Source organism: Anas acuta, chromosome 3 (assembly GCF_963932015.1).
Source record: "Anas acuta chromosome 3, bAnaAcu1.1, whole genome shotgun sequence".
Classification (NCBI taxonomy): domain Eukaryota; kingdom Metazoa; phylum Chordata; class Aves; order Anseriformes; family Anatidae; genus Anas; species Anas acuta.
The window spans coordinates 97,374,653-97,401,734 of NC_088981.1; the positions used below are offsets into that span (position 1 = coordinate 97,374,653).

General features: G+C 40.4%; 1 protein-coding gene across 9 annotated transcripts in view; it reads right to left on the reverse strand.

Moving 5' to 3' along the window:
• Positions 1-27,082, reverse strand: part of DLGAP2 (DLG associated protein 2) — a 469,035-nt gene that overhangs the window by 412,776 nt on the left and 29,177 nt on the right. For 2 of the 9 annotated variants that reach the window (XM_068678444.1, XM_068678449.1), the window contains exon 2: positions 18,054-18,163. The exons of the other annotated variants lie outside the window; for them this stretch is intronic. In XM_068678444.1, the coding sequence (XP_068534545.1) occupies positions 18,054-18,068 (15 nt within the window). In that variant the 5' untranslated portion in view covers positions 18,069-18,163. The remainder of the gene's footprint in view (positions 1-18,053; positions 18,164-27,082) is intronic. 9 annotated transcript variants of the gene reach the window in all.

The window sequence follows — 27,082 nt, forward strand, 5'->3', positions numbered from 1 at the left end:
GTCTGAGTTAAACAAGATATTTCAAGTACAAAGTTTACAAGATATTTCAAAGATGATTCCCAAGTACTCACTGATTTATTTATTTATTTATTTATTTATTTATTTGTATTTTCAGTGGTATATCTTCTAGAGAAATCAGCACATCTAAAATGTATAGATAGTAAGAAGAAAAAACTGTTTTTGAAAGCAAATGCTAGCTCAAGGTTAGGGCAGTTTGATGTGGGAGTTATGCACAGTGCCAGGTCCCCAGCAGTGAGCGATATCATAGAATCACAGAATATGATATGAAGTCTTCCATGGGATTTAAGCTGTTCATCTTGGGATTTGTGCCTTTAACTAAGCTGCACCTGGTACTGCTTTTGAGGAATGTAAGATCATGATGACATTTACTTTGCTTTCATGCAAATTTTTATCATTTTTATTTAGATTATTTGCTGTAAGAGTGACTCTGTACAGACAAGCTTTCTCCTAGAAAAGAAAACGTTATGATTTATAATGAGCAGTGCCAAAATGTTCAGAGTTCAGAACTGACAGCTGCCTCACAGACACATTTAAAAGGTTTGCTCAAAGTGGACTTTGCCTTCTGTGCAAAGCCCACTGGTCCCCAGGTAGGATGTTGGTGATGGAAGCAGCATCAGCAGCTTGAAGAAGTGGTGTGGAGCCCAAGGAAGATAACAAGTGGCTACAAATCCTGAAAGGTTGCCTGGTACCTTCAGAACCAGAAACCCAGAAACCCTGCCTGATGCCTTCAAACCAAGGTGGGCCACAAGCCCGACAGCTCACTCTGGTGGCCATGAAGATCATTTCTCCCTTGAGGGCTACAGAAGCCAGACAGGGCAGATCGAAGCAAGGTGAATGCCTGGTGCAATGCTGAATCAATCGCACACTACCATCAAATAAAGAAGATGGGGCATGGGTGGTGTGAGCTGCCCCAACAGGTAACACACAGCTCATGGGCTGGTCACGCCTGATCTAGGAGACTTGTACAGATACATTAAAGCAGAAATATGCCTGAGTGAATTAACTTTTGAAGGATGGCAGTCCATCACTACAAAGATTATATTTGCACATATATATGAGCCTCATGCATATGAGAGGCTGATGTCAAGTTCTTTAATAGTGTGGTTTCTGTGGCTTGATTTATTGCCCATATGAGTTAGCTAGCTTTTTTAAAAAAAAACTTTTTTACACTCTTTCCCCATCCCCAAGGGGGCTGTAGGGACAATATTATGAAACTGAAGCCTAACACATCTCACATTTTAATGTGAAGGCTTTAAATTATTTGAATTTAAATAAATATGGAAAATGTTATCTCTATTCATCTTTTTTAGTATTCCTTATTTCTTGTGCTGAAATTTTCATTCATTCAGTAAGATAACATAGTATAGCTTTGCTGACTCATGATTTTATTTTACTTTCCCATTATTTTTCTTGAAGATCCAGATCATTAAACCAGGAGATTGCAAAATAAACATAACTCTCTTAACTAAAAAGTTTTCTAATCCACACTGGCAAAGAAAAGCTTGAAAACATGAAGCAAATGAAACCCAAAGGCTCAGAAGCCAAGTAGAAAAACAAACTGCAGAAGTATTTTTAAAAGGAAAAAAAAAAAAAAAGCCACATCATTTTTAAACAATCCCATGATTTTTTGAGACTGACTCATGATTTGTAATGTTTAAAGTTGGCAATACTGATACCCTGTGATTTAGATGACTAATCACACACTGAAAAGCTAATAATCAAAGTAAGCAGTTTGTGAAGTACCCACAGACTAGCAAATATGTATCTCAACTACTCAGCAAAGGCTTGTGCATAAATTGACAACAAATAGAATCAGTTTATATAACTGCTTCACAAAGAGAGAAAAGAGCTAATCAGTTAATCAGTTATTTTATTTGTATTGCATAATGCTACCAGCTGCAGCAGCGAGTGTGAACAGGAAAGAATATGGAATAGACCCAGTAAGAGGAAAGCGTTTAAGCAATGCATTCACAGGGAACAGGGAAGGATGTGCAGGGTTCAGGAAGCAAAATTCGAGAGGGAAAACTGACTGCAAGAAGACTGCAGTGATGCTGCATACCAGACAGGAAAATACATGGGGGAAGGATGGAAGCAAGTACAAACGAGTCAGGAGATGAGTGGTCAGCTGGCTGCAGAGAGCTAAACCTCAGCAGTGTGGAATCCATGGAAGAAGACGATAGGTAAAAACACAGAAAGAAAACTGAAGTAGCCGAGGAAATGTCATTCAAAGGCAGGTGGAAGCAACAGGGCTGAATCCTGGCTTCTCAGTGGGTTTTCTGATTAGATCTCTTGTTAGCATGCAGCAGTTCTCAGCTGGATTCTTGCTAATCTTTTATCTTATCTGATATTAAACAGGCAGCAGAAGGAAGCACATTTAGGGTGTGCTCGTATCAACTTTGTGTCCTAACAAGAAGATGGATTCTTTTCTGAAACATCGCCCATAGCAAAATGATGTTCATAGAATTTAAACCATCTACAGGTGCTGATGCTGCTCAAACAGCTAAGGTCCCTCAAAACAAAAATGGTGAAAAAGGGTGACTTCTGAATTTCAGAAGCTCCTTAAAGAGAAGAAATACAGTGGATGTGCTAGAACTTAATTTGTTGACTTGGGAAGATAGAAAACAAAATAATTTTGAAAAGAAGCACTGCACATTTTTGTAGCTACTTCATTACAAAATATAACAAACTTGCAAGTTTATAACTTCTTTATCTAAAATGTATAACTTTTTATTTAAAAATTATCTTCTCTTTATCTAAAATTAAATAGGGTTGTTAGTAGTTTTAGATTTATTTTTTTTCCTGCAAAGGCATATTTAATTACAAGTCTGCCAAGTGGGGGTTTCATTTTCTTTTGAAGAACATGAACATGATATAGACAGGACATTACATTAGCAGGATTTCTAGTCTGATCCTGTATGGAAGCTTCCATATCCCTAGGGGGAAAAAAAGAAACAAACAAACAACAACAAAAAATGCACTATTTGAAAACAAAGGTCAAATCAAAGCAAGCAAAACCAAGAAATCTGAGTGAATGTTGAGTGAATGAGGCTGAACGATCCTTCTGTATTAGGGCTTTCTATAGAGGCTGTCACCTCTCAGCCATCACTGGAATGTCTGAGGTGCTGTGTAACTGCAGCTGATGCTAACATTTGAGGGGAGATTACTGACTAAATGGGAAAGACAGAGGGATGTATTTCACAGCTGTCAGCCAGGTAGGAAAGATATTCCACTTCTTACTCCGACTGGAGAGCAGCTCACATTTCCATGTGGTTTGGGGGTGACAAGCACACAAACTCATCCACAAGCTGCCCTCGCAATGCAGCTTTTTGAAAACGCTATCACAGTGCGCACGGGAAGGGGAAGGGGTGTCAGCAAAATGAATCCCTTAGTGAGAACCAGGAGTAGGGTCACTGAAACTGAGCACTGTCATGGGATACATTTCAGATTCACAGCCTGTCTATCTCACTTTATATCTTTAAAAAACGCCTGAACATTAACCATGGCACTCTAGCTGCAGGAGACCGTCCTCTGGTGACAGCATTCTACCTCTGTCAACGTCGTCTCTTAATTACCTGTAAGTGTGAGGTTTAGTCAGAAATATTTGTATAGAAAGGCGTGAAAGCACACAAAGGAAAGCATATTTAAATAAATATGTTTGAGGGGGGCAGAGGAGTCAGTGACTAAAAGGCCTAACAATGTGTGATGCAGAAAAGAACAGAGAGCACGTACATCAGGTGGACAGAAGTTGCTGCACACATTAGCAGAGAGCAGCTTGCTATGCAAAGCACTGCCAACACACTGACACAACAGCCCTGTATATTTTCAAGGGTGCTTTTACCATCCAGAATGCTTCTATGTATCTATTTTCATGAAGCAAACCATTCATATTTTTGATGCAAAACATGTAAAAATTAAAGTGAAATCAATCTTCATTATTCTGCCTTGGCAAATAGACTTTGAACAGCACATCCTGCATATTCCATTTGCTCTAACTACTCATAACTGTTGAATATGTGTTTACGTTGTACTGCTTAATATTGTTCCCACCTAGCTCACTTCTCCCTAGGTGCCTGTAAACTAACATGCTGATCTAATAGCAGACATTAAATATGACAGTTTGCGGATCTGCCTAGGTGAACTCATACATTTCTATTTTATTTCATGAACATTTTGCAAGCTTGTAGCCTTGTTTATGTTTTTTATTGCACCCTTGAATCATTTGTTTTGTTTTAAGGAAAGGAGATATTGATATATGAGGGATGGTTTGCATGTTCTTCGCTCTCGTATTTTGCCTAAGTGTGATTAATGTAATAATAACTTTGTCAGGATCCTGCTTACCCCTAACTTAAACTTTCACAGTCCCTACTGAATGCAACAGCCGTCCAGAGTATGGACATGGGAGGAACAGGAAGAAATTGTGCACAAGCTGTTGGGAGAAGAGGGTCTCAGCACGGCTCAGGAGGGCAAGAGGAACTGCACCACAGAGCACAGCTCTCCAGAGGAGACATCAGCCTTGGCGTTTGCATCCTTAGGAGTCTTCAAGTGCTGCCAAGGGCCAGGTCAGGGCCTCCACGAGTTTGGACAGAGCTCAGGGAGTCCTGGAGGACCTGATCTTCTCAGCACTAGAAGGTTACAAGGGGAGCTTTGGACAGCAGAGGATGTCACTGCTACAGAAGCAGTAGCCCAAGAGCACTGCCTGGTGCGGCAAGCTCTGGTGTCATCCTACAGAGGAGAGGTTCCCACCAATGATCTAGCCTAACATCAGTAAAGAACCTCTTTTATTCCAGGAAATAATCTGCCTTTTATGATTATTAGCTCTATCTGACTAATTTCTTTCTTCTATCAAAAACTGCAAAACATGGACATCAAATGAAAATTAACACCCCCCCCCCCAAAAAAAAAAAAAAAAAAAGGCACAACTTTATGCATAAACATGAGTTCTTCTACTTCAGTCTTCATGACACCTGACAAAAAGCTGCCTGGCATCCACCATGACCTCCTCCTTGTTTTACTCCCCACACCTCATGTGACTGAATGCTCTGAAGCCTCTAAAGTGACCACAGAAGTCTCCATAAGTGATGTCCTTCACCAAAAACCTGCTATCCTTCACCAGATCTGTGCTTTGTGCTACAAAAAGAAATTACAGGCAGTCATCACACAGAACCTGTGGTGTACATTTTACAGCTGAGAATTGCTAGGATGCTTCCACCCTAACCTTCACCCTTACCTTCCTTCACTGGTCCATGATGGGTTTAGATCCCTTGGAGCAGAACCAATGTATTGTTTAAAAATAAGTGACCGTGCCCTGAAGGAAAACCTACGAGGAGACAACCAGCACTGCCACAGTGCAAATGCTCTAGGCCAAGGTGTGCAGTAGATGAGCTCCTCTCCTAGCAGCAGTGGAGCTGGGGATGAGATGGGAGCCCATGGGTGATCGGGAGCCTGCCAGGCAGACAACAGACAGGCTCAGAGAGCTGCCAAAAAGGCTGCGAGCAGCCAAAAGCCAACCAACCACAGCTGGATAGGTGCTGCAGAAACATGGGATGGGATTCATATCTGCTTGGTTGGGATTCAGATTCTGTTCAGCTGTCAGAAAGCACTATGGCTGAATCTTGGTTTGTCACCCTGGATACTCTCCATAGGCAACAGAAAGAAGCAGGCACCCTAAGAGAGTGATCCAGATGGGTTTCTATGGCAGAGAGCTGAGCCATCTCGGAAAGTCTGTTCCCTCCATTGACTGCAAAGGCTGACTACACAGGATCCACAGCAGTGCACTCTGCCGCTCAAAATAAATTGAAAGGATTTCATCAAACTTAGACTAACTATATATTTTTTTAAATCGCTCGATACATAATGCTGGATTTTTATGGCTCCTGAATTTTGAAAACAAATCACTTATCCCTGCTAGTTTAAATACCACAGTCACCTGTCAGTCAGTTTCATGTTTTACTTCTTTTATATGATAAAAGGCACAGATTTTTATTATAATACTTAAAATTATAAATATATTCACACGCATATATATTTAGCCTACATATACACATAAACATGAAAACTTTTTAAAATTCCACTGCAAGCCTTCACCATCAAGTATGTTTTTTAAAAAAAGCTTACATATGAATATTTACATTTGAAAGAGTGCTACGAGAGATTTACAATATGCTTCTAAATAAGCTGTATCTCAAATGCATATAATTGTATACATCTCATTTTTGCTTTTTTCAATAGACTGGCATAATCCATTTTATATTTCACTGAGCTCTTGTGCAGTGATCAATTTGCAGTGATTTCAGTGGGCTTTGGATTGGACTTTGTATTACCTTATTAACACAGGTAGCCAAGCTCACTTCTATTTTATTATCTTCCTGTGTTGGGAGCTAGAGTAGCAACGGTGTCACTGAGAAATGCCATACAATTTACCTGTGGGGCAAGACACATCTCTTGGATGGACGTGGTTAGAGACTGATACATTCATTTGGAAAGACAACTGTAATCGTAGAAGTCACAGGCTGGAAGTGAAGAGCAGTCAATGTAGTGGCTCATCTCTGCTTTCTCATCTGCTTCATTCTGCATTTCTACCTAGGCTGATATCCACACTGCAAGCTGCACACAAAGAGCCCTGGGCAAATCCCCAAATCCCAAATCACAACTCTGTTAATTTAACTTAATCTCCAGCCCCAGGTTCTTGCTGTGCCTTTGCCTGCAAGGCAGAAAAGCATGCTCCTGTCAGACACCTTTATCCTGCTCGAGTGCTCATATTCAGTCACCTGGTGTCCCCTCCACGGCCCCTTCAGTCTGAGCAGCTGGAGCTCCTGGCACTGCCCTCACAGAGCTTCTGTGCTGCAGTCCTGCTGGGACATCTCTTGAGGACCTCCAAACCTGCTGTGAAATGCCAGCAGCAGACCGCAGCACTCTGACAGCAGTCCTGCCACTTCGGGACAAAATTTTGTCTCAGCTTCTTCCTCATCCCCCTCCCTTACACATTCAAGAAAGAGTTAGCTCTGCAGCTGGAACATTTACCTGAGTTCACCTCCAGGAAGCTCTCCACATCTACCGCACGGCCTCTCCCCCATACTGCCTCCCAGGACTGCCCTTCCCTTCCTCTGCTAACAGCCCTCATTCCTTGTCCTCAATTCCTTACGTTCAATCACAACAAATTCTTGAACAGAAACTGTTTAGAGAAGAATTCACATCACTTCCCAACATCTGTGTGCCTTCCTCAAACTTTACCAACCATGTTTTCACATAGACGGTTACCAAAATCATGGAATAGCTTTCATTCAATAACCGGTCTCTGCAGGTCCACTCAAGGAAAAGACATGGTCAAACCTGCAAATGAGACAGTTGTTTATCCCTCTTCCACACCTCCAGGTTTTAATCAAAATACCCTGTGATACCAAGGCAAATACTTCAGAGAAATGAAATTGCCTCTGTATCCACACAGTTGCTTCCATCAACCAATCTATAATCCTGTCAAAGAAAGGTAACACATTTATTTGACAAGATTCCCTTTCCATCAAACCATATTGACTGATACTATTTGTATTTTCTAACCATCCCTTCCAAGCTAACTATTCCAGCACTTTACTGGAATCTGAATTCATACAAGGGGTCAATTTCTAGGTCCTGTTTTCTACCCTTTTCAGACATTTGAACAGCATTAGTGCTTTTCCAATTCTCTGAAATTTTCTTAGCTCCCCAGGATCCACACCGGTGATTCAGAAGTTGCCTCAGCTACTTTCTCCATAACTCCGGGGAGCAAATTACCCAGAACTGACAACCTGGAAGAGCCTCGAAGATTTCCATCATCCGAGGCAGGCTCACAGCTTTCACAGAGAGATGTGTGCATTTTGCTGAGGCAACGAGAGAGCTCAGCCACTTCGCAAACAGAAAGCAAAGGGAGTGAGGTAGAGCTGGTGATAGAGAAACAGGGGACACCCTGAAGAGTCAGGGTTATAGGTCCCATTGTTGTAGTTCCTATGCACACCTCTTTGCAGGAAGGGTGCACATGGCCAGCCCGGCCTTGGAGAGCATCCATCTACTGCACGTTGTCACCAACAGCCCATCTGGCTTTCCAGGGCCTTCAAGTATCCAGACCCTAAAGGTGGTGGCTCTTTTGTGGCACTTAAACCATCTGCTTCACCTCTAGATTGATCTGACCCAACTTGTGTCTTATTTTTTTTTTCTTACCGTCCACTGAAATGACCCAATTATCTCTTTGCTCCCAATATACATTTGAAAAGTGCTCTAATTGGGTAGTTGTCTACTGAGATTCACGGGCACTTTCAATCACTATTATTTGCTGCTACCAATTTTCTTCAGTATAGCCATGTATATACCACAGCAATATAAGTTGCTGCATGCATTTATTACCATTTCGCCACTTTCTTCTAAATAAAATCATAACTAGTCAAATTATAAAACAAAGAGACCAAGAACTTCCCACTCCTTCATTGCTACCTGCCTGCACAGTTCCAGCAGAATGTGAACAATTGAGATTGGTTTCTTGAGGCAAAGTACTTCTAGTTACGCAGCTTGTACTACAACTACTAAATACACATAAATTCAATGGAAGAAAATGAGGAAACCAAACTAGAGTCACAGTAGAAGAAAATAAGGAGAAATAATTTAGATTTTACCATGAGGACAGGAAGGAAATCAAAGGACAAGGATTTGTCATTTGTCTTTTAAACGAAGTATTTTGTCTGTCAGACTCATTCATCTTATACAAAGAGGAGTAATAATATACATTTCCAAGATAAAATCAATTATGCATTATCTTAGAGTAGTACAATCTGATTCTCACAGAGACCTTAATACGACTTACATGTAGCATAATTCTTATTCCAGATCTCTGAACAAAGCTAAATTTCACTGACAGTTCATTGTGCAAATTCCAATTTACAGTCAGTTTTTCCAATATTCTCAGAGAGTATCAAATTGCAAAGGCCATCTCTGCTTGAACCAGAATGTGAATTTTGAAATATAACAAAAATAAAGTAGCAAATTAAGAGACCCATTTGATTCAATTCATTACCTCAGAACACTTTTGCTTAAAATACCCTCCCATATTTTATGTTGTTTTTTTAAAGGAGTGAAAAAAGATTTTTTTCCTCAAAAACTTCTGAACTGTGGCCAATTTAGCTGCACTTTAATTAGTTTCTTAATTTATCTCCATTATGAAATGAAATAGGGAAATAACTCTTGTTTCTGTATTCCATTAAAATGGTTCTGTACAAGACTATTTTGTTATTATGGCATTCTAAGTTTTAAGCAACTTATTTTTGTAAAAGCTAAAAATAACATATCACACTTTAAATAATCTTTATTTGCCACATTTTGGAAGAACTCATAAAGGTACATCAGAACTTGCTGGAAAATTTACAGGGTTTATAATGCTTAACCTATTTTCAAAGGAAACGATGATCCTTAATCAGTTCATTTCCCTTTCCAAGAAGACTTTTTTAGAAACACAGCCTCTTTTTTTAGCATGAAGCATTTCAGACAGTTGAATTTGAGCTTTTTCTTGACTATCCTAGCTGTGATCATGTTGTATTTCAAGAGTGTTCTCACTGGCAAGTCAGTGGCCAGCCTATTTCACTCATTCACTCTGAGCAGACCTATTCCAATTAAATCATGCTCTTGACATCTCTTACGCAAGTTGGAGATGGAAGGAATGGAAAAGAAAGCTGCAAGGTGCTGGGAAAGTGAGCCTCACTGAAGCAAGGCAAAAGATTATTTTGAAAGTGTGTCTACCCTGGACAAAATTTTGTTTTGAGAGCATCAACAAGGTAAGGTACATTCACTCAGGGTGTCCAGAGCTTTGCTTTTAAAAAGGACTATCACAAAATAAATAAATAAATAAATAAAATAATAATAAAAAAAAGAGCAGAATCATGCAGTCCTTTCATAGAGCAGCTGATTGGTGTGCATACAGAACAAATGTTTCAGGAAGCAGTGAGAGGTGTATCAAGCTACCTGTGTGATCCGTGTTTCCTTAGCAATAACCATTACTTTCTAATGAATAAGATGGTTTTCAAGTTGTCCTCAGTGATGGTATTTTATGGGGAAAAAATGCCCAAAATAAAGTGTAGGTAGGTAAGCAATCATCAGAAGAGCATTAATTGTAATGGACAGTACAGAATCATCAACAGATCCCTCAAGTCTACTGGATGTGGGAGTATACACAGCATCCATACTTGATGAGAAGGACTGACATGAACCCAGAAACCTCTGCAAGATGCCCTAAGTCAGCATAGTCAAGCCCAGCCACTTGCTGCCAGCTCCTGTGGATGATGACAAGAGATGCTCCCTCCACACCTGTGCCTCCAGGGACCTGTACCAGGAATCTCTGTGCTTCCTCTCTGCCTCTTCAGTCCCTCAGAGGACACAGACTGGGCACACATTTTGAATAATGTCCCAAAACAACAACTCTCTATTTTGCATAACTGTGATATTATGTATTTACTGCTCACTTAGTGCTGTATGTTTTACCGACAGATAAGGAGACAAAATGAGAAAGTCATCTACGGGCTCAAATGCTGCAAGATTAAATGCTTCACTCGTAGCCTACTGCAACCAGCAAGGCTCCTTCAGGGACCTAGGAGTGCAGGTTCTCTATAAAACTCATGAAAACAACTGCATAAAACAGGAATCACAAGACCATAGCACTGAGTGTGGGCATTGCCTAGGCCACATGGAAATAACTGAGGGAGCAGTGTGATGAGAATCCTAATTCTTCCAAGCACTCAATCCCAGGCTGCTGGACCTCCCCAGCTGGAATTTTCTTCCATACGTGGGTGCCCACAGCAGCTCTTGCCCACAAAATAGAGCTGGAATCCTTCAGCCTCCAACACAGGGTGAAAAAAAGGATTTAATTCTTGCCACAGCTGACTAGACTCAAACAACCAGCATCTTTTGTCACCAAGGTGAATGCTCGTAGTAAACCGCTGTGGAGGTTCATGTTTATGATCCCTCCTACTACAGTTGTTATATCATGCATGGATTTTTATTTTTTTTTTAGTATTCTTTTTATCTTTTTGGACTTGAGCAGGACAAATACACAGGATGGGGGATTTGAAAATGAGTTCTTCCTCTAGTGAGCAGAGCTATTCAAGTGAGTACGGCGTAGTAAGCATTTGCAGAGACAGCACAGCCATTTCCTTGCCCAGAGAAGGATCCTCAACAACAAGCCTCAGCATCTCTTTTTTCTCTCTTGCCCCAGTAAGACTTAATTATTCATGCCAAAGGAGAAACTCCAAAGGACTTCCTCCAAGATGAAGAACTAGAGAAGTCAGCCCTACTGCCTGTAGGGAACCTGGAGCCCGTGTCCCTTCAGACAGAAGAGGGAACTGAACATCACTCCATCTAGCAGGCAATGCTGCAGCTGTTTTACTGCTTTAAAAATGGTCTGCTCTCTGGCAGAGTACTAATGGGAAAGCAGCTTCTCAGAATTAATCCCACAGGCAAATGAATGAGTATTTTACAAATTCTAGGTTTTAGACAGGAGACCTTAAATGCTGCAAAATACCTCTCTGTTTCTATCACATCTTGATGTATGAAGCCATTTGGGCTTTGGTGGAAAGGAGCTGTGTTCAAAGAGCACAGCTGGAGTGCAGTTGTGTGGGGATGGCTGCTCACAGTACAAACGTGGGAAGGAAGAGGGCAGTGCAGAAATCAAGCCCAGCAGCCCCAGGAACTCAAATGACATAGCAGTTGTTCTCCCTTCCCCTCCAAGACCACCTCAAGCAGCACAAGACTGAGTGCCCATCCAGCAAATGACTGAAGGGAGCCCGGATCTTCTGATTCCCATTACACTTACTCAGTAGGATTTCTTCTTTTAATTATTATTTATTATTTTGTTCAGCTTGTTTGTGTTGTTTTGGTTTTGTTTGGTTGTTGTTGTTCTTGTTTACAACCTTCATGAAAGTTTTTGCTCAGTCAGTTGTTGGGATTTGTACACTCCTTGCCTGACTTCATCAAGACTTTCTTGAAATAACCTAGTCTCAGCATCTGCTGTGCTTTCATCTACACAAAAACTAGCCAGCGTTTCTAGTATGGTACAATGCAGAGCTCTATAAAATAAGTGGCACCATGTATAGATAGCAATCAAACTGTACTTTACACATTTTCCAGCATATATAGCATGCGTAAGTCAGAAAGAAAAGGATTAAGTCAGAAAAAAAGGACTATATTTACAAATACTCTAGGTTATATCTGCTGATCCACAGTGGTAAATCCCACTCAGAACTAATTTCCTTATTTGAAGCTTAAGAAAATACTGTGCAATCCACATCACACATTTCATTCATTGACTAGATAATAGCTGGGGTAGACAGTTCATGGAGAAATACATGGGAAGCAGTAGTAAATTTTGTGACAGGTGCCTCAGCATACTTATATGTATGTTTATACATATGTGCACACTTACACAGTCTAGCAGCTGTAATTAACTGGGATAAGTAAATTATCCTGCATAAAGCTCTAAGTTTCTGCACTAGTTAGAGCCTGTGCAGAGCTTTATTTCAGAAAACATTGCAACAGTCAAATCTTGTGACTTTCAAAGGGGGCTCATAGTGTGTGCAGCACTCAGAAAGCACTTCATGAAATCCACAATAAATACAAAGTAATAGCAGTATGAGAGGATGTGGGACTCGGGAGTAAGATTGGCGGTAGCCAGCCATTAGCGATAGATGTGTTTGCTTGCTTTCTGAAGGTAAGTTCTGATTTAGCCACCAGAAACAGCACACTACCCACAAAAACAAGTAACAACAATGCAAGCTGAAGTGGTGTTTTGTGTTCATGTGCTTTCAATACATAAATTTTATCTTTTCAGGGCAGCAGCGTTGGGATTGATGCAGAGTGATCACTTAGAAGCTATCACCTCTCTCCTCCACACTTACAGCTGAATGGTAAAAACAAGAGAATAGCAAGGAAAACAGCAAAACCCTAAAATAGCTCCAGGAATACTTGTGTAAGCCAAGATACCACATATTAAGAACTAGGAAGTAAATTAGGGTCTGGTTCTCTGCTTCTGAGCTCCACGGGCTGTGAGGAAGGGATGCTGGCTTCTGTGAAGTCAAGGAATCTGGTGCAGGGTGAATTACACACCGACAGAGCCACTGAAAATTTACCATTGATGCTGCCCCATTCAAAAAGGCCTATAACAGTACTGAAATTGTAATGAAATATAAAAACAGCTGACCCAAGTCAACAAAACTAGCTAATCCTATAAAAAAAAAAAAAAAAAAAAACACATTTCAGAGATTTGACATCTCCTGGCAACCCAACAGATACTTAGGAAATGAAAACCTAAGGCTTCTATGTTTCTCCTCATTTCACCACTCTGACACAAAACTCAATAGCTTTTCTCCTGTACGTGTCACAAGACAGCACTTGCTTCATTTTAAGGCTATTTACATTGTCCTTTACTTGCTATCTGTGCTCCAGTGAAACCACTGTATCACCTTTCCAGAGAACAACTTGCCAGCTGAGCTGACCTGAAAAGTCTCATGGGAGGCACTCGAAGCTGGGGATGTGGCTTTCCCTTCCCAAGGGGGTGTCTGTGTCCCCCAGGCTCACGGCACAAGGTGACACTCAGTGGGGACACCAGCAATGTGCTCCACCCCACGCCACTGGTGCTCCACCACTACAGGCGGTCATTGACGGCAGGTTTGTCACCACATGGTCTCTTCTGAGACACGCTAGAGGTCTTGGTTGGTCTCCCACAGGCATCACGAGCCATTTGTGGTGCCCAACAATAGTGCACCTGGCCTCCAGCTCCCTCTGCAGAAGGACAGAGCTCCACCACAGATCCAGTGCCAGCCCCACGAGATGCCATGGACACCCTCAAGTATCTCAGAAGACAACAAAAGACACAGGTGCTGGCAACTGAATTGAGCCCTTTGTGTTTAATAGACCTTCATATACATCCCTTCCCCAAATTAGTCTGATTAGAAAGCTCTGAAATTTTTGTCACCTGAAAGATCCCACATCAAGGAGCTTCACACCTATGTGCTGTATGCAGACCCTTTCACATATCGTGAACCTGCTGCCTGCAAGTTTTAGATGATGACCCCTTGTTCCCATGTGGGTAGAAAGAGATGTTTTTTCCTCGTTCACTTTCTTCTTGCAACTTTTAGACCTTTCTCAGCTGCTTCTTTCCCAACCTGAAGCATTCCACTCTATTTAACTATATAACCAATGGTTATTCAGAAGCTCTTTCACATTTTCTTCATCTTCTTTCCTCTCTGGTGTCTATTTCTCCAGTTCTATAAAATAAGGCAACCAGCTTTCTTAGGCAAAATAAAAATGGCTGCTCACTATTTACCAATGCTGTGAGACCTGTGGTCTTGTTTGAGTAACTCCAAGCTTGATTACTATTTATTATTTATTACTATTTATTATTTTTATTATTTTTATTTTTAAAAGGTACAGGTGGCTAATGGGCTTACAGTTTTCTCTACAATTTGGATAAGTGGTGAATTTATGTGTAGCCAGATTTGAAAACAAAATAAGTACATAAAAAAATCTGTAGCTTAAGTCTGCAGCATGCACACCTGAGGGAAAGAAGTGCTTTGTATTGACCAAGGGGATAGATAACTTCCATGTCCATAGTCCTGGAAATCAGCTGCCTGAATTTTAGACTGTCACAGTTCAGCAGCCTAGCCAAAATGAGGCACATATTAATGCTCCACTTTCAATGGCAATGGTGTCAGCTTTTGTAGAACAATTTCTGTAAATTTTTACTTCCCCAGTAAGAAAAGGGATCATTTGACCTTGGAGTGTAACTAAAAAATAAGCCATAAAGCTACACTGAAGAAAAAGCTCTTCAGGGGCATCATGAGGTAAACTAGGCCAGGTCAACCACAGGCAGAGCTATCATCCGATCCTCAAGATGTTTTACCCTCTGAGAAAAGCCCACAGGGCTTTCCTACAGTGACTTTATCTCAGGATGGCTTGTGTTTATGAGTTACCCTGCAGCAAAAACACGTTTTTAAAGCAAAAACTGCATGCTGTAGCCAATGAGCAGAGATAAAGAAAGCCATCAAGTCCCTTTTCGGTGTTTGGTGAGCTGTTTAGCCTGGCTGGCAGTTGGGCACAAGGCAATTATTGATATGCAAACAGTACTTTGCACACAGTTTTAATTTATATATTTAAATAGAAATCCCATTAATCTTTTATGTGCATACACTTCCCCTGCAACAAAAAATTACTCTTACAAAGTAAATTCATTTGATTGTAATATGAAGTTTCAGCACCACGCTCACCTAAAGCAAATATAACACGCTTTTCCTGCCCCCAGTTTTATTGGTGCCCTTCTTTCTAAATAAGCACCATGTTACAACATATATCTGGTTTTCAGCACTGTTTTGTTGTTTAATTCTGAGACTGGAATTATTCCCATAGTAATTTATACCTCTCTTCCTCCACATCCTTCAACCAAAGGAGAATAAAAAGATTTCAGATGGGAGAAATTACCCTTTCTTTTCTTTAGGAATAGACTAGCAAAGGCAGTAACATTTAAGGAGAGATTCCCCAAAGCTTGCTCTGTCATTATATGCAGTCACCTGGAGTGACATAGGTTCAGAATCACTGGTTTTGGTACAAAATGGTTTACGAGCAAGGGGAGGGTGGGAGACCTGTGAGTTATTTAAACTCAGCTTACAGCATCAGAGAGCACAGACCGGACCCTGAGCATTTACAAAGACACAGGCTTCTTGTTTGGCTTGTCACTGCTTGTCACATATGCCTAGTGTATCTAAAGCATGATTTTAGAGGTCATCATATGTTTGTAACTGGTCTTCTCCAGAGAACCTGTAACATTCATAGTTATGTACGAAAGCATCTAAGGAAAAACAAACAAACAAACAAACAAAAAACCACACTGAAAATATTAAGATTTTCATCTAGGTCAGCAAGAGTGGCTATAAAAGAAATACGAAAAAATAAGGCAATGGAATAGAGAAGATAGCTTTCAAGATTATAACTACCCTATATTCAACCCAATATTTTTAAATTGCTAGTCTTGGAAAAGGTCACAATCTTTATGATTCATTCACAATGTATTTCTTACTGGGTTACTTTTTATATGATGACATATATCTTCCTCCTCATAATGACACGGATTTACATCTCACGTAGCTCGCCCGTACTAATGGCCAACAGTTGACTTTGCAAAGCTGACCACAAACAGAGCTGTTAAAACTAATAGCCTTCAGTATTTTACAGTTACTGAACCTATACTATAAAGAAAATACTAAGACTCAAACAATCTGAAGCATGTATCTGGAAAAAGATGGGTTTGGATTAATTTCCTTTTGCATACTCAAGGTTCTCTCCATGAAATTCCTGCATTGCCACTTTAATTCCTCCAGAAACAGTTTTCATGTTGAAATATATTCTTAAAGTATGTGAGACAAGTAACTTAAACTGTGTTTTGTACTGTATCCATCACCTCTTCACTTTCATTATTCATTTCTCACCATCATATTTTTACTGTGTAATTAGAAACTGAAGTCAAAGCCTAGAAAACAGACGGCTTAAACAGGCTTTGTAAATGTCGCATAACAACTGTTCTGTGATCAGAGTTTCGAGATGAAGCTTTCATCCATATTTTTAGATATACTTTTGATAGTACATAGAGACTATAGAAATATTAACCAGCTAGCTATGACCACACAGAAAAACTGGAACCTATCCAGCTGTATAAAATCTACTAGATGTATATTGTGCCTCACTTGATGTTATTTATAGGTCATATATCCACCCTACCATCAGCAACCATAACCCAAAATTCAATTTCAGGTCCTACTCTTCTACTTACACGACCATGACTTAATTAATTATTAACAGGAAAAAAAAAAAAAAAAAAAAAAAAAAAAAAAAAAAAAAGCCTACACTTAGTTCAAGCATTTTCAGAATTACAGTAACATATTGATTTTTTTCAATGTAATAAAGCTAAATCAAATCCCAGCAGCACATGAGCATCTAGAATGTACTTATGGCTTAGAGTTTTTATTTCTTCAGCTTTAAGTTCAGGGGAAAGAAAACCTTGCACCAGAAATTTATGGGCATTCCGTAACATTATTCAGTCAATTAAAAGTAATATAGGTAACTAACACGTACTCCCGTATTGCTAGGAAGAGGTCAAATACCCTAAATCTGATCTTTTTCTTATGTGTTGTGTGTCTAGGGCAAGCAGAGAAGGATAAAGCCGCCTTGGGTACAAGGGGATCTTGCCTGGGAAGCAGGCACACTTTAAGGAAAGCAACACTAGAGGGCATTGCTGCAATATTCTTAGCCTGAAAGCTGACAACTTCAAGGCATTTCTTCCCCTGAATGTTAATTGCCTCCACTTTTAACAGAATTGGTCTGTTTGTTAGCTGTTGCAATACTGAAGTGTTAGCCATAAAAACTTCATTGCACGGAAGCAGCCAAAGAGCTTTCTGGAAAGCGCGGTACTGCGCAGGGCCTGCTGCCGGCAGCCATGGGCTGTGAGCAGACACGAGCCAGTCCCCTTCGGGCCACGACCTGCCGCTTCTGTGAAGCTGTCACTGGTCCTCCCTGTGTGTCACAAGTAACCCACGGCTGCCACCACCTCAGGGCACACCCAGGGCGGTTCCGGTCGCCACCGTCAGTGCCCAGTGGTCACCAACCACTTTGATCCATCTGCAGGGCCTACAGCTCCCACAGACAGCCCCACCAGAAGCCCCTCATGAAGCTCGCCCTGTCAAACCGACCTCAGCTGCAATCCATCTCAGCTGGAGGTTTTAACAAAGTGCTCAGCAGGTTCCTATGCGGCAGAGAGCCAAGGAAGGAGGGTTGGGGGCAATTTGGGGAATGTCACCACGAAGGGAGTGATAAGCATTGCCCAGGAGCAATGACCTCTTCTTGGTCTCACCACCCCACAGGCAGTCAGTGTTCCATGCTGTTCCCACCATCATGCCGAGTCCCAAAACTCATACGGTATTCTCAGCCCACTGTCTTTGCCAGAAATAAAGGCTTTTTGCCCTAGGAGCTTAAAGCAGTACCTGAGTTGTCCCCATAATGTGTGAGTCTCGTGCCTGCTGCAGGCATTCCCACGTAGCAGCAGTAGGTGAACTCGTGGTAGCTACTCTGGTGCTTCAGAGGATGAGAAATCCTAAGATAAGGAATGAATAGGAATGGGGAAATGCAATAAAAAATGCAGAAGACTCCACCCCAGCCCTCCCAAAAAAAAAAAAAAAAAAAAAAAGAGAGAGAGAGAAAGAGGGAAAAAAAAAAAGGTTTTAAATTCATACTGTGTGCACACAGAGCAAACCAAAAGCATGGTCCCAAGCAGCTTTTAATTCAATTAAGCACAGCAATGTAGCATGAAACAAGCAAGCACAGGGACACATACTGCATGGCAACAATCATACTACAGGAAAACCTTTCTGATGTATTCAGTTTTGCTGTAGTATACTGCAAAGGTTTACAGCAATCCTTTTGCTCTTTACATGCAAGGTACAGGAAAACTGCAAAAATCTGGAACTGTGTGATCTAATCATCCATTCACAAAGCATGTTGGACATTATATTTTAAAAAAGATCAAAGAAAGAGCTGAGCTTGTTTAGGATAATCAGCATTGCAGCACAGGTAATAGAAGTCCAGTGAATGGAAAATGCAATGTATTTCTATATTGAACCCTCCTCTACTCAACCTAAGAAACGTGATAAAAATGTGGAAAAAGGAAATGTTATGTCATTAACAAAAATGAGTTAAAATAACAATTCTAAGTAATACCCAGAACCTCCTGGGTCAAATCAATAAAATCAACAGTGCAATCAGACAATTTTTATATTGGCATAAAAATAGATAGATAGATAGATAGATAGATAGATAGATAGATAGATAAAGCATGAAGGTGCACTTTTGGAGAAGATTGTTTCATTTTTGATGAGAAATTTGCAAAGAGAAACACAGATGAAAAAAAATATATATATTGAATCTGATGTATCTGAAAGTCATCAGACCTATTGTGTGTACCCCAAGAGCTGACCCACACATGAACAGGGATTGTGTTTGGATAACAGTGCAGTTCAATCAACACCTTTCAAAGCTCTAAGGATATCCAAGCGACACTTTGAACAACATGGCAACTCAACTGACAAACAGAAACTTACTAATCTGCCACAGTTCAGGCTCATTGCATTATATACTCACACCCTGTCCTTGGTTCACTAATTGATGAAACAACAGAAGCTGAATTTCATGGCAAAATTTGATTATCCCCAGCTGAAGTTTCACTGAGGTGGCCCTGAGGGGGTTCCCTGGGAGCTGGTGGCAGATGCGAGGGCTAGAACACTGACATATTGGCAGCTATTTCTCCAAGCGTCTGTGAAAGGAGCTAAAAAGTAAGGAGACAGGAAGAAAAAGCTAATAACCTGGACCCGAAAGGACATGGACAAGTCCTCAGATGCCATTATTTGTACAGTATTCAAGGAATTAAGGTTTTGGCTTTCTTCCATTATGCTAAGCAATGCAGTACCTCTACTCCAACTGGCTGCCCAGACATCTCGAGTCAACAGCATCCAAAATTCAATATTCTTTTATATTCTACTCAGTGTTTAGGCTTCCTATCCCATATCCAAAGAAATCAGAGGTACCTAACAATGTGTCCCACCATGGGCAGTACACCAAAGCAACCTACTGCAGGCTATGGAGGTGGGTATATTTTACCACCACTTTTTTTTTTTTCCCTTGAATTCAATAACTTTCCAGAAAACAATGAGGAGGAATTTCATTCTCTTTGGGGACTGATGCACTAAGCCTTTAGCCCTAGATCCATATTAGGAAATATTTTTTCTTTCATAAACTTTAGATGTTCTTTCTTTCATAAAAGATGAACAGAGAAATCTGACTTGGTAGTGGCAAGATCTGGGCTCCATAAAATATTCCCATGAATTCTCACTGTAAATATGGCCACTCCTACATGTAGGAGCAGGTGGAGCCTTACCAACAGAAACTTGTTACTTTCTTTGGATTTGGATACCTGTCTCCTGCCTAGAGTTCTTTTAAGATTTAATTCTTCATCTGCATTTTGTAGACCAGGCTGCATTAAGAAAAGAGCTGTTTTACACACCTGTAATCCCACAGAGCCTGGATGATGCCCATAAACCCCTGCAAGCAAGAAAACTGAGCCACCTTCTCAGCTACATCACCTCAAAGACCAATACAACAGCTGAAGACCTGGTACCACTCACTCCTAAGGTAAAAGCACCCTGAGGAACATGGTGACCTTTTAATAGCAGGGTCATCTCAGTTCCCTCCCAAAATATAGGGCTGCATCGGGGCTACTTTCAGGGGGTGCTCCTGCAGGCAAGCAGTGTGGATGTGTAGCTGCATTTGCCTTCATCTCATCCTGAGGCTGCATACAGCGGCATAGAAACAGCCATAAACAATTTTGTTAGATACACTGGCATTTAAAACTGAGCTAAGCTCTTTGGTTTGATTTACAGTAGAAATGGAGCATTTTTATTTTAGCAAAATCAAATCAAATCTAAACAATTCCTACTCAGAAACCAGTAAAATCGTTTTTTCCATAGCCTTTAGAAATGAAATGTTAGTTTGACTTGCCTGTCAGCACTGAACACTGAATTACAGCTCATCTTCTCTCAGTCTCACAAATACTATTTGCACATCCCAAGTCAGTCGATATGATGTTGGAGAATTCATCCTTGCATCCCACTAGTTTTCTTTCGTCTGTACAGTGTGGTCTACATTCTCGCTTAATGCTTATTTCCCCACTGCTTCACTGTAGGTTGGTTCACAGCGAAAAGACAGGCTGGCTTACAGGGAAACAGATTTCACCATTACAGGATAAAGTGGTAATTTGTTTTTTTCAGAATTTTATCCCAAACTCCACTAAGATGACACAAACAGCACTAACTAACCGTGCTACCCAGAGGCCCATGACTGTCATGGGAGGGGAGTGAACCCACAAGGTCTCAAAAATCTTCTCTTCCACCTGTGTTCCCCCACTTTTGGAGACGTGCTTGGAGACAGGATGATGTGCAATATTAGTGAAGCTAGTAATTCCCCATTAAAAAGTATAAATATTACTTGTGTTTATCATTGTTAATATCATTAATTGCTGTTTTTAAATAACAGACTGGAATCATTTGGATTGGACTGGATTGGATTGGTTTGGATTGATGGAATCAGTTTATCTAAATTGGATTTATATTTCTAAATCACCCCTCAGTGCAGAGGGGTTGAGACTGATCACCCTCCTGGCATCATCCTCTCTGTCTGCTCCTCGCCTTGTGCAGGGGCAGCAAGCAGAAAACCAGCAGACTCTTTGGTTATATTTACTTGCTCCTGAAGCTAAGCAAAGGCTAGCAGAAAATTTTTATCATCTTAGAACTCTACTGCCTTTGAAGCACACTGCTACCTGGTGCAATGGCTACTTTACATGACATTATATGATGTATACAACATAGATGTTAAATACCATACATCACAGTTTACATTCTTGCTGAGAATATCACTGAAAATCTAGTCCATGTTTCCTAAAACTAATGTTTTACCTGGACCACTTCAGTTTTGTTGATAAATTCACCATACATAAACTGCAGTACATTCACCAAAATATTCCAAAGGCTCCCTTTGGAATAAGGACTTTCCAGTACCATAGGACTACATAAGAAGACTTTCTAGCATTACAAGCCCTTATTCTCACCTACACTAGATCAGTGAGAGGAAGTGTGCTACCAAGCAAACAGATGCAATGTTCACAAGAGGCCCAGAGAATGCTCCCATAGGTTCAAGCATCCTACTTGGAGGTGAGAGGCCATTTCTCCCAGGCAGGGCAAAAAGATGCCTCTTGTGAATACCCCAGGATTCAGAACAGGACCAAAACCACAGCAGGGTGTTGACTTTGTTTCAAAACAAAACCTCAAAATAATGTATTTATTTTTTAAAGGGAGAAGGGTTGCCATCATACGTGCTTAAGGGAAGTTAATATTTTCAGAGCCTGAGCAAAGGAAGGTCCCCGCCATATGCACCTAAATCTTGCAAAAGTCTAAAATTTAGGTCACATCTATTTAGGACATCGAGCATCCCTTCTGGCTACTTCAAGAAGACTTCACACTGAGCTACATGAAGAGCTGTCTTGTTCGACATGCTAGCCACTTCACATCCAGTCCTGAAATGCTCTTCTCTTCCCAGGTATCATATAAAGTTTCTGTGGGCTTCATCTCAGGACTGAGGACTCTGTTCTCAGGAGATAGGACCAGAAATAAGGAACTGCAGTGCTGGGGATGAGTGCACACATCTTTCACAGTGGCATTCCTGAGATCTCTCAAAGTGCTTCGTTGGCAAAGGTGCCTAGAAGTGAGTGCGCTACTCTAAGTCATCTGAACAGCATGCTGTGTCTTTGTGCAAAGAAGAGTCTGGACAAATTTATCTTAACTATAAACTTACTAATACTTGGTTCATGTATTAGGAAAATCCATCAGTATTATTAGGAATTTTTTCTCATATGCATATGCACAGTCAGTTCTTAATCCTCAACGTTCTTAAATTAGTATTCCTCCAAATTGCCAAGCCTAAACTCCTCCAAACAGTCATTATATGAAATGAGCCAATGATTCATTCAGTCCTGGGTATATTCTTTGCCTGATCCTATACCCCCAATGGTTCAGGAGAATATAGATGCAATTTCAGAGGGCCATTTGTCTAAAGTATCCTGTGAAGTATGAAGACTACAGGATATGTGCATCTAAGAACAGGACAGTGAAGCATGCATCAGCTCAATATTTTCCTTTTACTCTAAACTAATGCTCTACCCAACTGTTTACTAGTCTTTGAACTAACACAAAACCTGGGGAATTTTGAAGTAAGAAATACAGGAGATAAATGGAATGGAAAGCATCTCATCATCAGATGGGGTTGTGCAACTACCAGATTTTGTGTAAAAAATGACATTTTTAAGCTCACTCTTTACATTGCAGTCTGGAGACTAGTTTTCAAAGTAGATTCTGCATTTGGGCATTATTTTAGACTTTGTCCCAAGCAACAGCAAAATTACAAAAGAAGGGTTATTTGGATAATACGTAGCAGGAGGGACAAGCATAAACAGGCAATGGTAACGTTAAACTTGTGAACTAAAGCTTTCTCCTTCCACTCGATATAACTTGTGGTAACATCAACACAGGAAATATATGTCCCCACTGCTAATATGGAAGACAGAAGGTGTTTTTCAGTTCTTTTCACAGAGTAGTTCGACTGTCTATTTACCCATGTGTGGATCCACTGCAGGCTAAGGAAGTATCGGGTATCAAAAGTTATCCAAACTTGAGAGAAGCATGCTGGAGTGAGAAACAAATCAGCTATAAACTGCTAATTGTTGAAAAAAAAATCATTTTCTTTGGAGCACAGTGAAACTGAGTTATTACCTTCTCATTTGCTCAAGTAGCCATCTTGCACTTCAATGGATTTATTGATGAACAACTTAGAAAAAGACCTAGTAAGTACCTTGGAAACTTTAAGGCACATTTTTTATTGTTCACAAGTGAGATCCCTTGAGCTTGCAACACTGCTGCAGATGAATAAGTTGGGTGACCATATGTGAAGAATGTAAGAATTTACAAGCTTAGGCTTTCCTTGCTTATTTCCTTATTATTCAAATTATATAGGTAATTCTTTTGAATATTCATGTAATATGTACACAAATATATTTTATACACAAATAGATTACACAAATTTTCAAGATAATTATGACAACTCTTTTCTTTCATTGTGGGAGATCCCCATGCATCAAGGAAGACACTCACCCTTGTAGCTATAGATCTGTACCTATTGTCTCTGCACGTGTGTCTCAGGTTTGGAACAAAACTTTAAAATGCCTGCTTTGTTTACTTATTTGATAATTGTTTGTAAGGATTAGCTGGTGTTATTTTAGGCATAGGTAGAACACTTCATGAAAACCTTTAATTATGTATTATTAATATGGTATAATTGCTAAGTGATATCTGTGGACAATTTATTCAGGAGAGCATGTGAATGTAAGACTTCTAAAAATAGAGAAAGAGAGACAAAAAGAGAGACCTTTTCTTGTGCAGATTTCAGACTGCAATGGGTATGGTCTCCACCCCAACATTTTATTTTAATACTCTGTAAAAGAATACAAAGATGCTCTCCATTTGTAATAAAGAGAGGTGAAGGCGAGGAAGGTGTTTTCAAAATACAAACTTTGAAAAATAAAATTCTTTACATCATCTTATCTTCATCTTAAAAGAAACCAACTTTTAGAAGTTGTAGAACTCTTAAACACACTGTGGTGGTTTTTTTATAAGCACATCTTTATCTCCAGACTCCAAGGAGACCATGCCCTTGGTATGATTTGGAAATGCTTCATTTAAGGGAACATTTTATTGACACTGAAATGTGAGTATATTAGTAGTATAACCTTTTATGTACATTTGAATCTGGTTTCGATGTAATAGCAAGCTTTTATACAATAATTGTTTGATGCTGTAATTATGAAAGTAGTAAAATGTTTTATGTTATAGATACAGCAAGTTCATCTGCAGAATGAGTTTGTTATAGAGCAGCAGCAATGACTCACCTCGGCTACCAAAGACTGATGAAATGTAGGGGTAACGCTGGCAGAGGCCTGATACAGTGCAGGAAACCTAACGATGCTCTGAGAGGTTCCTCACGAATGAAAAACACTTTCAACTCTGTGGCATATGTATCAGCAGATTGCAAATTCATGTGCTGGAGAGGCTTCCAAAACAATCTCACAAAGACTGCTGAACACCAATGAAAGGGCAACAGTGGCTGGTATTTGAATCCAGCCAGCCCACCAAAGTATGGAGATTTTTTCTTCCCTTCCTCCTTCTTCAAAATGATTTGGGAAAGAAAGGACATGAATTTCTCTGAACAGGGAGAATAAAGAGCAACACTTTCCATTCTAGCCTATTAATTTCCGCAAACTAACAGGAGCCGCAAGGAACAAAGAAGAGAGAACAAAACACCAAAAAGCATTATCCTTCTACCAGCACTTTTGCAATGAGATGGCACCCCTGAGACATTAATATCATTGCTGAAAGGAATTTTAAGCAATGCACCAGAGTGCAAGATCACTTGGAAATCGCATTATTGCTTAGACTGGTTGAAGCTTGTCCTCATGTACCTTACTGAAGTAAAAATTGAGAGATGGAGGGGCCCTGCCAGTTGCTTCAGTCAGGGGAAAGCTTTGTTTCCTCTTGTCTTAAAGATACAGCCTAGGAAAACTATTAAGGAAACATTAAAATACTGCAATGACCCTCTCTGGACTGGAGGAATGAAACAGCAGTCCATAGTGAAATTTAAAAATCTACCAATTAATGAATCAAAATAATTGGAAAATGACTTTTCAAGAAGTGCGATGACTAGCTGTCACCTTTCTATGGACCAAATGACTTTAATAATGAAATAACATTAAAACTTTCTAACCAAACAGACTGAATCAGTTCTGTATTAGCAGTCACCTGCTGGCACAGTGGATGTTGACCCCTGCCCAAAATGTAGCTGTAAGTTGATGAGTTAGAACATCAGAGAGTAATAAACACTTCCAACTAATTGTCCCAGACACAAAGCAGCAACCAAATGCCTCTAATGTTAAATGGGCCTAACAGGCCAATGATTGAACAACCATGTCAGTGGTGCACTATCAGACTAAGCAGCCAGCTAAGAAACAAGGAAGTTTGATTGAAAATTTCCCCTCTACTCAGCAGTGGTGAGGCTGCATATCTATACTGTGTCCAGTTCTGGGCCTCGCAGTATGAGATACATGGAGCTAATGGAGAGGGTCCAACAAAGAGCCATGAAGATGATGAAAACACTAAACACTCTCCTAAGAGGAAAGGCTGAGAGCGGGGACTGTTCACCCTGGAGAAGAGGAGGCTCAGGGCTCATCAATACCTGAAGAGAAGGTGGAACCAGGTGGTGCCCAGTGCCAGGACAAAGGCAATGGGCACAAACTGCATAAGTGGTGGCACTTGTGGAACACAAGAGGTGTCCATCTGACCATCAGGCAGCACCACAAGGTGTGGCAGGGGGTGGCTGTGGGATGGGGAGCTTCCCAGCCTCTGTTCCACAATAGAGGTCTGGGAAGGGCAGGAGAGCTGCAAGGGAAGATGCGGGACTGGGAGTGGTGCTAACCCAAACTCCGCTTGGATTGGCTCCAAGGGGACCTGTGACTAGTGGGAAGGAGCAGACACGGTACTAAGGGGAGAGGAGGATGCAAAATCACTGAGAACTGCCCAGAAATGTTAGGAACTGCTACATTAAAAATAACTAACCTTCTTAAATTAACATGAGTTGGCTTCCTCCCTTGAAAAGAGAAGTCACTCTAATGTGTCTGGATAAGATAGCATACAACCAGATAAACATACAAATTGACTACGGCTTTCAAGTACTTTCCTCTAATGTTTTGTCTCTCTGGCTAAATGCTTCCTACATAGTAGCTGGGGAGTAGCAAGATGAAGAAGCAGGAGCATTCAAGCAGACTTGAATAACAGCAGAGCTGGAACGGCACCTAGATTCTGGTAGCAATGTAGGTTAAAGGCTGAGCTTACATCCCGACACAGAACAGGCATAAGACCTGACACCAGTAGGACTGGCTCCAGAGGGACCAGAAATGGGACAGAGATACTATTAATTCCACAACTGTGTCACCGGTCTCAAGCAAGGACTTATGGCCAGAAACTTCTTAGAACTGTACAAACGCATCTCATTCTTCTAGTCCTCTGTCTATACAATATATATACGATTGCCTACATCTTTAAAGACATGGCCAACCATTTTCTGGTATGGTAATACACCTTGAAATACTCTCCATTGGTATAATAATAAAGATAATACTCCTTTATGGAAAGAGATGTTCTAAAAACTATAAATTGTTCATATAAGAGGCACAGATTAATATTTTAATCTTTTCCCCACTGGTTACTGAGAAAAATGGTGTAATAAAAACAAAGAACTCCCGATTGTTTCTGAAAGCCTTCTGAGCAAAAATAAATCACTTGAACTCCAGAGATATTTTTGACAG